This window comes from Pararge aegeria, chromosome Z (genome assembly GCF_905163445.1).
Source record: "Pararge aegeria chromosome Z, ilParAegt1.1, whole genome shotgun sequence".
Taxonomy (NCBI): Eukaryota; Metazoa; Arthropoda; class Insecta; order Lepidoptera; family Nymphalidae; genus Pararge; species Pararge aegeria.
The window spans coordinates 4,712,927-4,727,443 of NC_053208.1; the positions used below are offsets into that span (position 1 = coordinate 4,712,927).

At 35.4% G+C, this 14,517-nt stretch overlaps 1 protein-coding gene across 1 annotated transcript in view; it reads right to left on the bottom strand.

Annotated features, from left to right (window-relative positions):
* The window catches only part of LOC120636241 (glutamate receptor 1-like), a 204,876-nt gene extending 191,807 nt beyond the window's left edge, over nucleotides 1-13,069 (bottom strand). The window contains exon 1 of the mRNA XM_039907619.1: nucleotides 12,916-13,069. Coding sequence (XP_039763553.1) covers nucleotides 12,916-13,069 — 154 coding nt within the window. The remainder of the gene's footprint in view (nucleotides 1-12,915) is intronic.
* Nucleotides 13,070-14,517: the final 1,448 nt, after the last annotated feature.

Below are 14,517 nucleotides of genomic sequence, written 5' to 3' on the forward strand. Positions count from 1 at the left end.
TCGCAATATTCCGGAAGGGAGGGAAATTCTATAGCGTACCACCGTAGTCTACGTTTAGTCTGCCGTTGACTTTTGTCTGAGTTTTTTTGTTCGATGGCAAGTTTTTTTTATTTCTTTTTATCGCGGCCCTTGACTGCAATGGAACCTGGTTCGAAGTGATGATGCAGGAGATGCTACCAATTTTAGTATCATCACTTCCAACAAGGTGCCAATCTGTTCTTATCCCTAATCGATGTTTATGTGTCAACAACTCTTATGACCGTTTTACTAACGACGAACCATAGTAACTCCTAATCTAAGGAGATTCTTAGACACATATTTACCATTCACACATTCCTATCAAGTCATATATATATATACTAGTTGTACCCTGCCACGCTTCGCTGTGCCACATTGTGATTGAATGGTTGAGAAAAATAGTTAAAAGCAATCCTTGATGCGTATTATATATCATGCTAAAATTTCAGCCCGATCATTGCAGAACTTTTTGAGTTTTGGAAGCGTACACAATCCAACATAACATTTTTATATATATAGGTATGAGTTATAGCACTAAAGATGTCCATCATTTATTACTATAAAAAAACCTTTTGGATGTTATCAACAATTATAATTATATAAATAATTAAAACGCCTCCACAATCTTCTCTAGGGCAAAAATTTTTCGAAATCTGATAGTAAGTGATCTTAATTTAACAAACATGAAACTTTTATTAAATTTTAAGTCTGTGGGAATTTTAGTATAAAATTTTAATTTTTTTTTTTATAAGCACCCCCGTAACCGATTTTGTGATTTAAACTTTATTCAATATATTCTTGTTTACTCCTGACATAGCCCAAAAAATTTTGTCCAAATTTCATGTCTAAAAGAGTTAAAATTCAAAATTTAGTTTATATGATTTTTTCTAATCATTAACGCCCTCGCTATACACTTCGGAGATTTAACACTTATAAAAAAGTTAGCCTATCCATTAAGTCAATGTATCCTCCAAATGGATGCAAAATTTCAATTCAATTTGTCGGATGTATAGTTTAATAGTTTTAACGGAACAACCGTAAAAAATTCTATAGATTTATATATAAGTATATAGAAGATACCCGAACTTATTTATGATTATTGCCACAAGTTGACGTATTTTGTGTTTGTATTGTCATACTATTCAGTTTAAGGATGAATTAATATTTTTTAAATCCATCAAATATTTACAAATTCCATAAAATTTACGCACCGCTAAATCGGTGTCGTTACTTTCATCCAGGAGGCGTTAATCACCATTTAAGAATTGGTGAAACGTTTTTGTCTCTAGGCATCACCTAAAAACTAGGCCTTTGAATTAGGCGTTCTTGCGTTTAATGGACACTAACCTTAGTCGTTATGGCAATAACCCGCCACTGCCGAAGTGTTCTTCCAGACAAGACCAGTAAAAATGAAGACATTATAAATTCCCGCAGTAAAAATGCAGAAATAAAATTGCTACTGCCAGTAAAACCCGGGACTTCTAAAACCACTGCGATCAACACGAGAGAAGATTAAACTTAATCTGAAATTATAATTTAAATATCACTTGCTTTAAACGGTGAAGGAAAAAATCGTGAGGAAACCTGCATGCCTGTGAGTTCTCCATAATGTTCTCAACGGCGTGTGAAGTCTACCAATCCGCAATTGGCCAGCGTGATACACTACTGCCTAAACCTTTAAAAATGATTATGATTTTGACTCCTAATTTAACGATTACTACAATACAGTTTCCTATTGGTCAAAACAGTGTTATTATTAAATGGCTAAGCAGCAAGAGTGATCTAGAGATAATTTTGCACAGATATAGCTTCATCCTGGAAAGAGACATTGCATAAATTGAAGCCCGGGTTTACGAGATTATTTAAAAACCTAAAAAAAACGAGGATGAAGTCGCAGGCATAAGCTAGTAAAAAATATAATAGTATTACGCAATCTTTTAAGCAACCCTATAATTTTGAACTGAGTTAAAAAATAGACAAAATATAAATAAACACTCTCATATGATTTTTATAAGGTGCTTAAAGAAGCATAATTTTAATTTAAAAATAGGAGATCTTTTACGGCCAGTCTACACAGTGCCAGTCATCACACTCTGTGAGCAGAATGCAGTTTGCGGCTAAATGCTCACTCACTCGCACAGCCGATGAGCCAATTAATCGGCTGATTTGCTATGTAAATACAGTCACAGTACCTAGGTTGTTCATTTAACTCGTCAACGTAATGCAACATATCCCACTCAGATTTTTAGTTCAGTGCTCCTAGTGTACGATTTGAAGTTAGCAAAAGTAAGGCAAGAGTTTTCCTTGTTCCGGACCCTGTTCGTTCTACGGTGCGCAGTTTTTCCTTTTTTATCTAAGTTCGTATTAACCAATGAAAAATGAAAAAACGCTGGCGCTATTGCCCCTTTGAATTGCTACCCAATTAAATATTACGCTATATAAAGGTGAAGGGAAACATAAAGGGGGAATCGTTATGAGTGTGTGCTCACCAAAATGTTCTTAAAGGCGTTAGGAGTTTAGCAATCTGTTGGCTAGCGCGGTGGATTCCTAAACCCCCAAAGCTTTAAAGAGCAGACCCTATACGAGTTGATAAAGATGATGATGACCTTGCTTAAATGCCTCGGCATATTAATCTTCTTTTCGGCCAAGAGCTAATAATTGTTTTTTTTTTAACCATAAACAGAGTAACACTCCGCACTCCGCGGGTATGCAAAGAACACGTCCTGCAACGTGTTGCCCTGTGTCCATTAACCTGAGGCGTAGATATGAAGGATTACTTAAACGATAAAAAAGCTTGGGTGTGAATTGCTCTAGCTTCATAGCTTAATATAAATTTACTGGAAGATGGTGATAACAAAAAAAAAATACCCGGCAAAGTTTGTTGTGGGCTCTTCTTAGACTAGGGCGCGTGTGGAACCCTCGTAGCTTTAGATTTAAGTTGGCGAACGAAGTTATCACCATCCCCTTACAATTATGTAAACAAATATGTATGAACGCTTCATAAGTGCCTGTGATAGGCCTACATGAATAAAGAAATTTTGAATTTGAATTAGAATTTTGAAGCCTCATGTACCGCTAATTACACGGCACGTACACCCTTCAGACCGGAACACAGCATTGCAACAATGCTGCTTAGCAGCAGAAATAAACATCTTGGTAGTAATTCCCAGGAAGAGGTCTGTTACCTGCAACTATCTACTGCAATCTGCATTTGGTTACAGATTATCGCCTTCTCTATCATGGAGGAGACCTGTGGCCTAATGTGGGCCAGTAATCATGAAGTGTTTCATTCACGGGATACTAGCTGGCAAATGTGGCATGTGACAAATTTCATAGGACTGGTGCAGTATTTATACCAGCCTCATATACTGCACCGGTCTTTACTTATGCAACTAAAAGCAAACAGACTTCATTTTTGCATTTGTATCATTTCTATGGAAACTTGCATACGTTCAGCATATACATTGCATATGAACAAGAATTTACGTTAATAACACGAATTTTCGACACATTATTACGAGTACGTAATGAGTTGGCATACTGCTATTATCCGAGTGGTAATGAAGTACCGTTGATGCAATTGTATCATCGAATTTTAAATCTTGAACATACTGGGGTCAGTATAACTTTAGCTAACAACAATTATAAGTCACAAGGTAGAAATAAAGGATTTCAATAAATCCTACAGATATCCCGAATCTAGAGTAGTATGACAAAATATTTAGATATTTTCAGTGTAGGTGTTGTTTCATTAACTCATCTTAGTGAAATATCAAATAAAATTGATTGCTCAAAATAGAAAATAACGGTCTTTAAAATAATATAATTTAAACGTGGGAAGGCTTGTTTTCGTTGTTATTTCTTTTTAAGTTTAATGACAAGGTTGCTTGGAAGCATCCGGCTCCGCTTTCAGCTCTCACAAGATAGAAAAATGAATGTTAAAATGCAAAATGTAAATTGTTGATGTTGGAAAAGAGCAACTGCTGAGTTTCTTGCCGGCTTCTTCTCGGTAGAATCTGCCTTCCGAACCGGTGGTAGAATCACTACAAACAGGCAGACTTGACGTTTCAAAAGTGCTTATATTAGGCCTACTTGAAATAAATGAATTTTGAATTTTGAATTTTGAATTAAGTTCAATAAAACTTTTATATAATTACTTGTTATGTTGCCTAAGACTTCGTCCGCATTTATTTATTTGAGAAAGAAAACGTTTAAGGTTTTCATAATTTAGAAGGTATCGTTAGATCTTCTCAACGTAATGCAAAGTTTCTTCTTTATCGGTTTTGGTGCTAAGCCATACATAATTTTAAAAGTTTTTCGCTTCGTCCTCGTCTTGCCACCAACTCGTTCACCTGAGGCACGAGAAGGAATTGTCTTTCCTCGTCGTGCCACTAAGTCCAGAAGATGCTCTACTTCATTTCTCTTTAGAAAGAAATAAGAAAGAAAGAAAAAACTTTTATTTAAATATACACACAGTAGAATTAAAGTACAACTTATAGTCTACACAACAATTATAGAAACGGTGTGCTTCCAAAATGGTTTGCAGTGCCTGTTAAAGACACAGCGCTGATCTTCCGTGAAGCCAGACAACTCTTGTTATAATCTAAGCTGCCAATGCAGTCAGAAAGATTGGACTGTTTACAGACGTTGTAGCTTCAAAACATATTTATAATAATTTAATTTTTGTCCACTTTATATCCACAATTTATATCCACTTTTTTAATGCTAATATTTATTAGCATTAAAAAAGTGGATATAAACAATCGACTTACTTGAGACGGAGAAAAATAGGTATTTTCAGCATAACATCTTAGAAAATTGCAGACAGCCTTTGTGGGGCTTAGTATATGCTAACATAACATGATTCCGCGGGTAAAATGAGATTCACCTTGACATAAGTTTAAAGAATGTATTAAACACATTTAATACATTGAGGTTACTATACTATTGATGAATTTTTAACGACAATGTTGCTTGGAAGCAAGCCACTCCATTTTCATCTCACACAAGATAGAACATTGATTGTAAAATGACGTTGGGAAAGAGCAATTGCTGAGTTTCTTGCAGACTTCTTCCCGGTAGAATCTGCCTCTGCCTTTCGAACCGGTGGTTTGGTGACAGACCATACTTGACGTTTCAAAAGTGCTACTTAAAATAAAGGAATATTAAATTTGAATTTAAAACAGTTAACTAGATGTTCCACGCGGTGGCACCCGCTTTATCTGAAGAAGTAATTAAAAATTAAAGGTTCACGTATCTTATGTTAATATTGGCAAACCGGATACCTAATCATAGCCGGAAGCCCCTTCCGTACGCCCCGAAAAATAAATTTTAATCATGGGGAGTATTAAAAAGCGAACAAAAAATTTAAAAACACACTTTCGATTATAATATGCGTAGGTTTATCTTAGGGATATTATAAAATTGAAGCACCTTTTCCGAATTATATAAGTGTCAATATGGTATTTGTTACTAGTAATCAATATGGTATTTGTGATATATATATATAAATAAAGTTATATTATGCGAATTAATTGAAGTCTCGCCATAGTAGGAAATAACGTTGATTCGCTACGGGATGTTACTTAATGAGCAATCATTGTTTTATTATACGCGCACTATTGACTGAAGTGTGCAAATAACATTAAACGCCGTAATAAATGATTGCACTTAACTACTGATGTAATCCATCGGGATTAAAGCAACATATATATATTGCTATGATAGCCCTAAAATTATCAAATTATTAGATATAAACTCATACTCAGAGGTGAACATATACACATACGAAGACGTGAAAATATTCAGAGGTACTAATTTGGTGTAAGGGCTTAGATAAGGTGGGGTAAGAAAAGTATAAAAGGTGTCGCTTTTTATATTTGGCGAATTTTTCACTTAACAATTCATTGTAAAGTCAACATCTCCTGAGGATGCTCCGGCGGAACGTGCGTAGTGGGTACATTGCTGAAGATCTGTTTGGTGTGGAGTATAAGGATTGAAAAAATTGTTAATTACATTCAGATTCTACTGCTTTATACGGAGTATAGCAAATTAAGCTTAATTTTAATAATATATCATGGAATTCCGCAAAGTAACGCCTGTTTCTATCCAATAGCAGGTTTATTGCCTTAAGGCAATAAACCTGCTATTGGATAATGTAAGATAGTGGAAATGTAAAGTCCCGCGTTCATTCTCCGGCGGATTGTATGATTACAGAATTTTCTCTGGTCTGGAGAGCTGTGACTAGATACCATACTTAACCCACAAACGAACGGTCCAATGTCTCAAGACAGATTGCCGAGTTACAGCTATAAAAGAATAGAAAAAAAAGTTACCATACTATCGACAAAGCCGTTCCGCCAAACGATTTAAAGTTGCAGTACGGTATCGCATAGCAATTTACTTGAAACGGTTTTAATATAACTGCCATATTCTTGAATGGTTAGCCCACTTACATCTTAGACTGCATCATCTCATACAACTGGATGCGATTACAGCCAATGGTTATCCTTAAATCGCAATCTATATAATATTGGAGTCGACCAATCCGCACTAGGCCAGCGTGGTGGACTACGGCCTTAACCCCTTATCATTGTGGGAGTGACCCACAGCTGGCCGGTAATGGGTTGATATGAAGATGATGGTGATGATGAAATTGCAATCTTCCAAGCTTCTAAAAGTCTTGTAGATATATTAAAAAGATGCCACAATTATGTCTTCACAACTGTGTGTTACGCCCAGTTACACTTTGACTTGTGTGACTGTACGTAAACCCCTTCTCAATGTAGAAGGAGACCCATGTAGTGCGCCGGGTTGATATGACGGTGATGATTTAGGTACTTTAATGCTTTAAAGAATTACAGCAAACAAAACTTATGTGTGTTTAAAATGAAAATTGAAAAAGTCTTTTAGCATGCTGTAGTGTGTGTTTTAGATATTATGCCCTTATAAAACAAGAAATGCGATCCGCATACACCCTGCGGTTAGCCCTCGCGCGGTGCACAACATTTTGTTTGGAATGGCGCTTTTATACAATTATTTTCTGTCGCATACGGGGTAAAAAAACTACTGTGAATTCCTGTAGTCCCACTTGATACTTGAAATCGGTTACTTCGTACAAAGGGACGGATACAACTATATTAAAAACGCGTGATTAGACTATTCTTGCTGTTCTTCATAAGCTGGTATTATGTTGAAAGACCCGATAGACTGAAGCAGGTGGGGAATGGAAACAGGCGCGTTTGTGTGGTACAACATGCTTTTACAAGTCGGTTGGCATTGGCTGCAATCTGACCTGGTGGTTAGTGATGATGTCATCTGACAATGGTAGCGGGCTAACCTGTTAGGGCTATGGCAGTTGTTTTAAACAGACGTAACAGATAACGTAGACCCTTATTGTAACAGCGTGCTAAACCACTTGGCAGAATATCTTACTGGTAGCCACTAGCCATGATCGAAGTCTCCCGCTATGACCAGAAAATATCAGAAAATATAAATTCCTGAATTACCCCACCGGGAAATGAATCCGGGACTTCTCACTTATAGCATCGCAAGGTGTTCCCCAGAGGTGAAAAACTCACCAGCAGGACAAGTTATTCCCATACCAGAATAGACATCACGCCAGGAGATAGGCCCGAAGAGAGGCGCTTGTATTTTTCCTGTCGCCAGATCTCTCGCCAAATCTCTGGTTGAAGGAGCAAGGCAGATACCTGCTTATGGGACTTCTCCTGGCTTTTGCAATAGTACGAGAATATCTGACTTTCTGAGTAGGCGATAATTTCTAAATGTCACAAATAGCGCCTCGTCTGATCAGTACTGTACTGTACCGGAGTGTAAAATAAACTAACTTTGCTATACTGATGGAAGAAGTGCTTCGTTTCTCAGCTCCTAAAACTCAAATTCATCTAGAATGTTCTTACCAGTTTCTTCTTATCCTATCCGTATCCTTCTAGGTACCTATAATATGGGTTCCGTAAAACCAAGGATATAATAAGTAGCTTCGAGGGATGCGCGCTTTCTCATCATCACAATGAGATCTGGTTGCAACAAAACGTCAATGTTTGAACTAAAAAAAGCATCATCTCACCGCATAAAAATTATCCTAGCATCCTATCCTCGTCTTTATTCTAAGTTCAAGCTGAACATAAGTTATAAATTACCAAACAAACAAACACACTCGTATTTATATTATAAGCAAGGATTAGTGCAATTAATTGCATTAATATGTAATTAAATGATGAATGCAGACATGATTGTGCATTGAACATCGTGTTAGTAGGTTCGCAACATCTGTCGCACCTAGGTCATCAAACTCATACTATAAATAAATACACCTTGCATAACAAGTGTGGGGTGGTTTAGAGCTGACAACGGACGTTAATCGAATGCGATGCCCCAACGTTCAGCAAATTTGAAAAAAAAAGTCTCGGGTGAATCCACAGATGCGAGTCTTTTTATAGTATTAATTGATCGAGAATGCTGATGGCCTACCTGATTATTAGTCGAGAATTATTATTGCTAGCTCACCCTAGCGACTTCGTCCGCATATGAGTCTGTGAGTATCGTAACCATCATGGCTAGCTTTGTACCTACTGTTATTTTTAGTGGTATACTGAGTAGGAAACCAGCATGCCTGAGAGTTCAAAAAGGTGTGAACATAATGTTCTCAAAGGTGTGTGGAGTCCACCAATCCACACTGGGCCAGCGTGGTGGACTACGACCTTAACCCGTAATCTAAATGGGTTGATATGATGATGATGATAATGATGCCTGCTTTAACCTATGTTTGACGTGCTTGATATAGGTTTCTAGGGATTTCAACGCTCCAATCTCCATTGGATTCTCTCCATTCCTTTTTCGGCCTTTATAGATCCTGTATCCAGCCATCCATTCCAGCTATTTAGTCGGTTTTCTTTCCACTACAATTTAAGAGAGTTGACCACCGCGCCGATACGTATTCCGTTGCGGCTTAGAGACGCATTTAGTAAGAACCTCTGGTTTTTTCAAAGCTATTATTATATAAATACTTTTATCAAAGCTTTCCATCAGCTATATAGTTTGAATAGTAAAGTTACAAATAACCAGTGACAATATTAAGGGAAAACTTCATTTCCTTTTTCCTTAAGCGGTGATAAAAAATTTTTTTAGTGTTTATTATAAAAATCGTTCCACAATTATCGGAGAAATGATTGAAATATAACCACTTCCTTGTTTGAAGTGTGAAAAAAATGGCTCCACATTGTTAGTATGTTAATCTTAGTCCCTACTAGCATATAAATAAACCAACGTCGTGCTTAGGACTGGATCTCAAGGTCGGACTTTAGCGTAGATTGGCAGATAATTGAGAATTATTAACTATTAGCTTTTCAATATGTCAATGCCCAAAGAAGCTAGTACTTATAAGTGAAAACATCACGATCGGTGACAAGATGGATGCATATAACTTTGAAAGTGATAATAATTATGAATATTTATTGCACCCATTTATAGTTCTACACGGTCAATTATTGCGTAATGAGTTTCTATAATCGCATCGTACGGGCAAGTTAATCTTTGCTGCCTCGTTTCTTTTACCTGCCGACAAGATCTGCATTACCTTTCGAGCTAACGTTTACCACATCTATAATTACTTTCGAATAGGAACAAATAGGCATTTTCTAGGTAAGTGCGCTTCGTAAGTAGTGTACGTCACGTTCATTTTTTCTCTGGTTATTTCCTTTCTAGATTATTTTACTCTAGTATTCTCCAATTTGACAGATTCTTGTGAAATTTATTGTGTAACTTTGGTAGGTCTGAGAATAGGATGTAAGTTTTTTCATACCTCTAAGGGTAAAGGAGGGCTTAGGAAAAAAAAAAATTTTTTTATTGGATAGAAGCAGGCATTGCTTTGCGGAACTCTTTTATATATTACGAAAATTATGCTAAATTTGCTATAATTTTTTTATATATTTATAATTTCTTCAATCTTTATAGTGCTTTGAGATTGAACAAATTAGGACCACAAATTCTTCTGCTTTTCGCGGAATATGAATAGCAAATTCATTAATTTTCATAATATTTTATTTTTATTCTTTAGACCACACTTTTTTTTATATTTTGGCGTTGAAAATACACGGTACCCTAAATTTGCACCCTTCTATCTTTATTTTTCGTCTTATTTATTTACTTTCTCTTTAAATTGAGAATTAAATCATAGAAACTGTTTGTATCTTAGAAACGGCCATAAGATACTTTTGTTCCAGGAAAATAAAGGATTTTTAAGAACCCAATTTAAACGCGGACGAAGTCACGGGCTATCGTTTTGTAGTTGTATTCCTACAATATTGATTTTTACTAACGTTCACTACAAAGGCTAGCTGTAGAAGTGTGGAGAATCTTAAACCTTAATGCAAGTTGGATTGGGTACAGTTTACTTTGTAGTTCCAATATCACGATACTTGAATACGTCTCAACATTTGCGAGCCAGCAAATCTAATATTTCAGACACCCTCGATACTTTATACAAACGAAGTGATTTAATTAACTACAACTAAAACGGCAGCGTCTGTCCGACCACATACGTTTTGTGTATGTGTATGCTACTAACTTATGTAGGGCCTATATCGGCGACCTCTTTGGCGCAATAGTAAGCATTTTAGGAGGGAAGCTCACGTTCTAGGCTCGAGGTTCAAGGCTAGTTAAACACAAAGACCTGCTCACAAGCGATTAAACGTTCCGGTACCATGCCTCGTAGGAACCAATTATGGGTTTATAATCACTGCCATAGCCCTTAAGCATTTTAGACTGCAACATGTTACCGCCAGCTGAGATTGCAATTTTAGTGAAATATTTTTTTTTTAATACATTTTGATCGGGTCCAATTCATTACATGGAAAATCGAACTTGATTTTATTATATTCAGATTTTTATTACGTGCCAAATTCTTCATACAGCTTCTAAACTTGCTACGAGTACCTTTCTAATCAAAGGATAAAATAACAAAGATTTTTATCCGCTTGACTAATATGTGATAACTTTAATCACTATTGATATTTGATAGTATTATGCCGCATGGTGAAGGCAGATCCCCACCTACTCTTCCCGCAGGTGTTGAACGAGTCGAATAAGAGAAAAAATCGTTTATCGTATAAGCAAACCTTTCCCGTCGGGAGAGACCTTTTGTTCACTGGACTTTTGTATGTTACTGATGATAGTATGATGAGTAGTTATGATGTGATAGTAAATGTTAAAGCCCTCCATCTCCATTTGACGGCCGATTGGCGCAGTAGGCAGCGACCCTGCTTTCTGAGCCAAGGCCGTGGGTTCGATTCCCACAACTGGACAATGTTTGTGTGACCCACACCCAGACACTGAAAAACATTCATGTTCCATGAATGTAATTATTCATCAGTCATCTTAGTACCCATAACACAAGCTACGCTTACTTTTGGGCTAGATGGCGATGTGTGTATTGTCGTAGTATATTTTTTTTTTTTTTTTTTATTTATCCTGCACTGGAGCACTTTGGTGGGTCTATGCTTTGAAACACTCTGTCCTATGTAAGAGGAGGTCTGAGTGGTACATTGAAAGGCTGTTAGGAAACTTTAAAAGGACAGCGACCAACATTATAACGCAACATACTGGCATTGTATAAAGTTTCTCTAATAGGCAACTTTCCAGCACATGTCTATACATTCCTTAATATACTGAGTGTTGCTTAATGAGGTTGAAAGAACTATTAAACTATTTACAATATATGTTGTTCTTTATAATTATTTTAAAAATTATGTTTATAATTGCTGCATTTGCTATAAAAAGACAATTCAGCTTTACGCAATTCAGTAAAGCTTTCTCAAGAGAAAAAGTAACAACTTCATTAAAAATTTTAGTATATAGTACAAAATATATTTGATTAAGAGTATTATGGCAGATTTTTTTCAAATTACTAAAACAGACGTTTCTTCTAAATGTCGGTGAACTATAAAAAAAATAAAGAGAATTGCAAAAATTTAAAAAATTGCAACGAAATGGCAAATACTTTTTTGTGCTTTATTTAACCATCTTATATTTTCCACACTTGCACAGAACTTAACAATAGCGCATGCGCAAATCTAAAGGACTACAGCGCATGCCTCAACTTTGTTAAGATAATTTAATAAATTATAAATTGACATAAGATGAGTACAAGAAACCTTTGAACCTACCATGCACTATTAAATAGTTTACTAATTGTGAATTTTCTCAATATTCTTGTAACCCTAATATTCGTGCGCCATGTTGAAATAAGACAAGTCAGTACGGCGCCGATGCTAGGTTAGATTCGCATCAGTTTTCTTCAGGTTTCTAATGGACGCTATATTTTCATGATAAAATGTAAATAAAAAAAATTGCGACCTAATTTGGATAGATGCATACTAATGATAGTCAATGATAACCTGATAAATCGATAACCGTTGAACCAAGTAAATATTAAAAAAAAAAAACTTTTTATTTATTTTTGGAATAGTAGAGTCACATTGTATTTTTTTCATTCATAACCACTAAATCGAGTAGCATAAAAGCCGCTTAAAAAATTATCAGTTGAAAATGGACATTCGAAAAATGAAAGAGCTTTTGGATGGCAAACATTTTGAAGCGGACGATCAAAAGCCTGTTATCACACTTGGTTTCACGAGAGCTTACGAAAGAGAGAGAGAACTTTGCGTTAGAAAGAGTAATATGATATACCATTTAACCGCTCAGAAGCGTAGCGCGCGAAAGGGATAGAAGTAAAATAGTTCAAGCGAATAAAAGCTGTGACGGATTCATTATTTTACGTACCGTGTGACAGTAAACAAAGAAATAGGTTAGAAAATACCAAACACGAGGTTACGAAAATTTGAAAAAAAACAAATATGTAAATAAACTTATTATACTTACCGACAGATATCTTCTCAACAGGAAACGACTGAGCCGATAGCACCCCGACGAGTGAAAACAACACCAAGCCGGCAGCCAATTTGTGGCGCTTTATAACCGATAAATTATTTTTTTTGCGAACCGCCCAAAAGTCTATAGCCGCGTTACAAAGCATGGTGATTTGGACAAGTTTGCCGCATACGTGCAAGTTTACGTAAATATTTCTGGAATACTGTGCGGATAATGCTACCAAACCTGCGACTTAGGGGCGACTGATGGTTAGGCTGGGCGACGTTGGGATGCGGGGGACGCATCCCCGCTACTTCTCCCTTACTCGTGGAAACTCAACGTCAGTACGCGTACTGTAAATTTAAATTTTTATATAATAAATGTATGTGATCCGTTATTATTATTTTTATTATCACTCTTGCATTGTTTGGAGTTTATTATAATATTTAAAAATATATATATATATTAAGTAGGTTGGGTATTAATGAGTACTTTAATCATGTAGTACATAAGGCGTAATATATATGTGTACATTGTACATATATATGTATAGGTTCAATGGGCTTACACAGCGGCATTTTTCCTACTAGTCGTAACTTCTATACGTTATTTCCAATTTGAATAATTAAAAAAGAAATTTACAGGTACATAATCTATCTTGATTATAAAATTATTTATTTGGATAAGGATTAATATCATGTTTGGAACGTTATCATCTTCCGATTGAAACCGAATTTTAATTCAAAAAAGTGAACAAAAAGCGGAAATTGTCACTTAAAAATAATATAATAATTTCAACCAATTTAAAGTAAAACATAATGAAATATACACTAAAACCTTCCTCATGAATAACTTTGCTCATTAATTAAAACCTTATGAAAATCCGTTCGGTAGTTTTTCGAGATACTTTGTTTTATTATATGTAAGGATATTTTATTTCGATGTTAATTTTTAAATTTTTTAGTTATGTTTTTTATTCAATTTTATTAATTTTAATTGCACTATCATTTTTTTGCATACATTCAAATTAGTCGAATATTCTTTATTATTCAGCTATAATAATTATTGTATTAGCAAAGGAACCACATTTTAGATAATTAAAATTGTCTGTTATTTATATTCGAAGGAATAACCAAAGATTACATTACAAAAATCTATTATTTTTTATTGATTAATAATTATAGTTTACAAATAGTTAAAATAAAATAAAATTTATGTTGTAAAAAATTCACTGGGTTATCTCATAAGTTATTAATAAATATAATTTTTTTTTCATAAATATTTCATTATATTTGTGTTTAAAATACCTGCAAAATAATAAGTGAAATCTTCGTAATTATATTTTGTGCTAAATGTTATGTTTACTAGTCTTAAATACATAGCGTATTGGCCATGGAAAATTCGTGCTGAACTATATAACGCGCGGCGCGTGTAGCAATGTGTCTCGTATCTGAAAGAAATGTATAAAAATATACCAAGCATGCCACGCCACGACTAGCGGCGAAAGGCGGAGCAGTGAAAGGCGGTTTCTTACCATACAGTCCGTCTGCTAAAATAGTTTGCTGGCGGAGCAGTGGGATGTGTAAAGATCACTGTAGAGATTCCGAATAAACT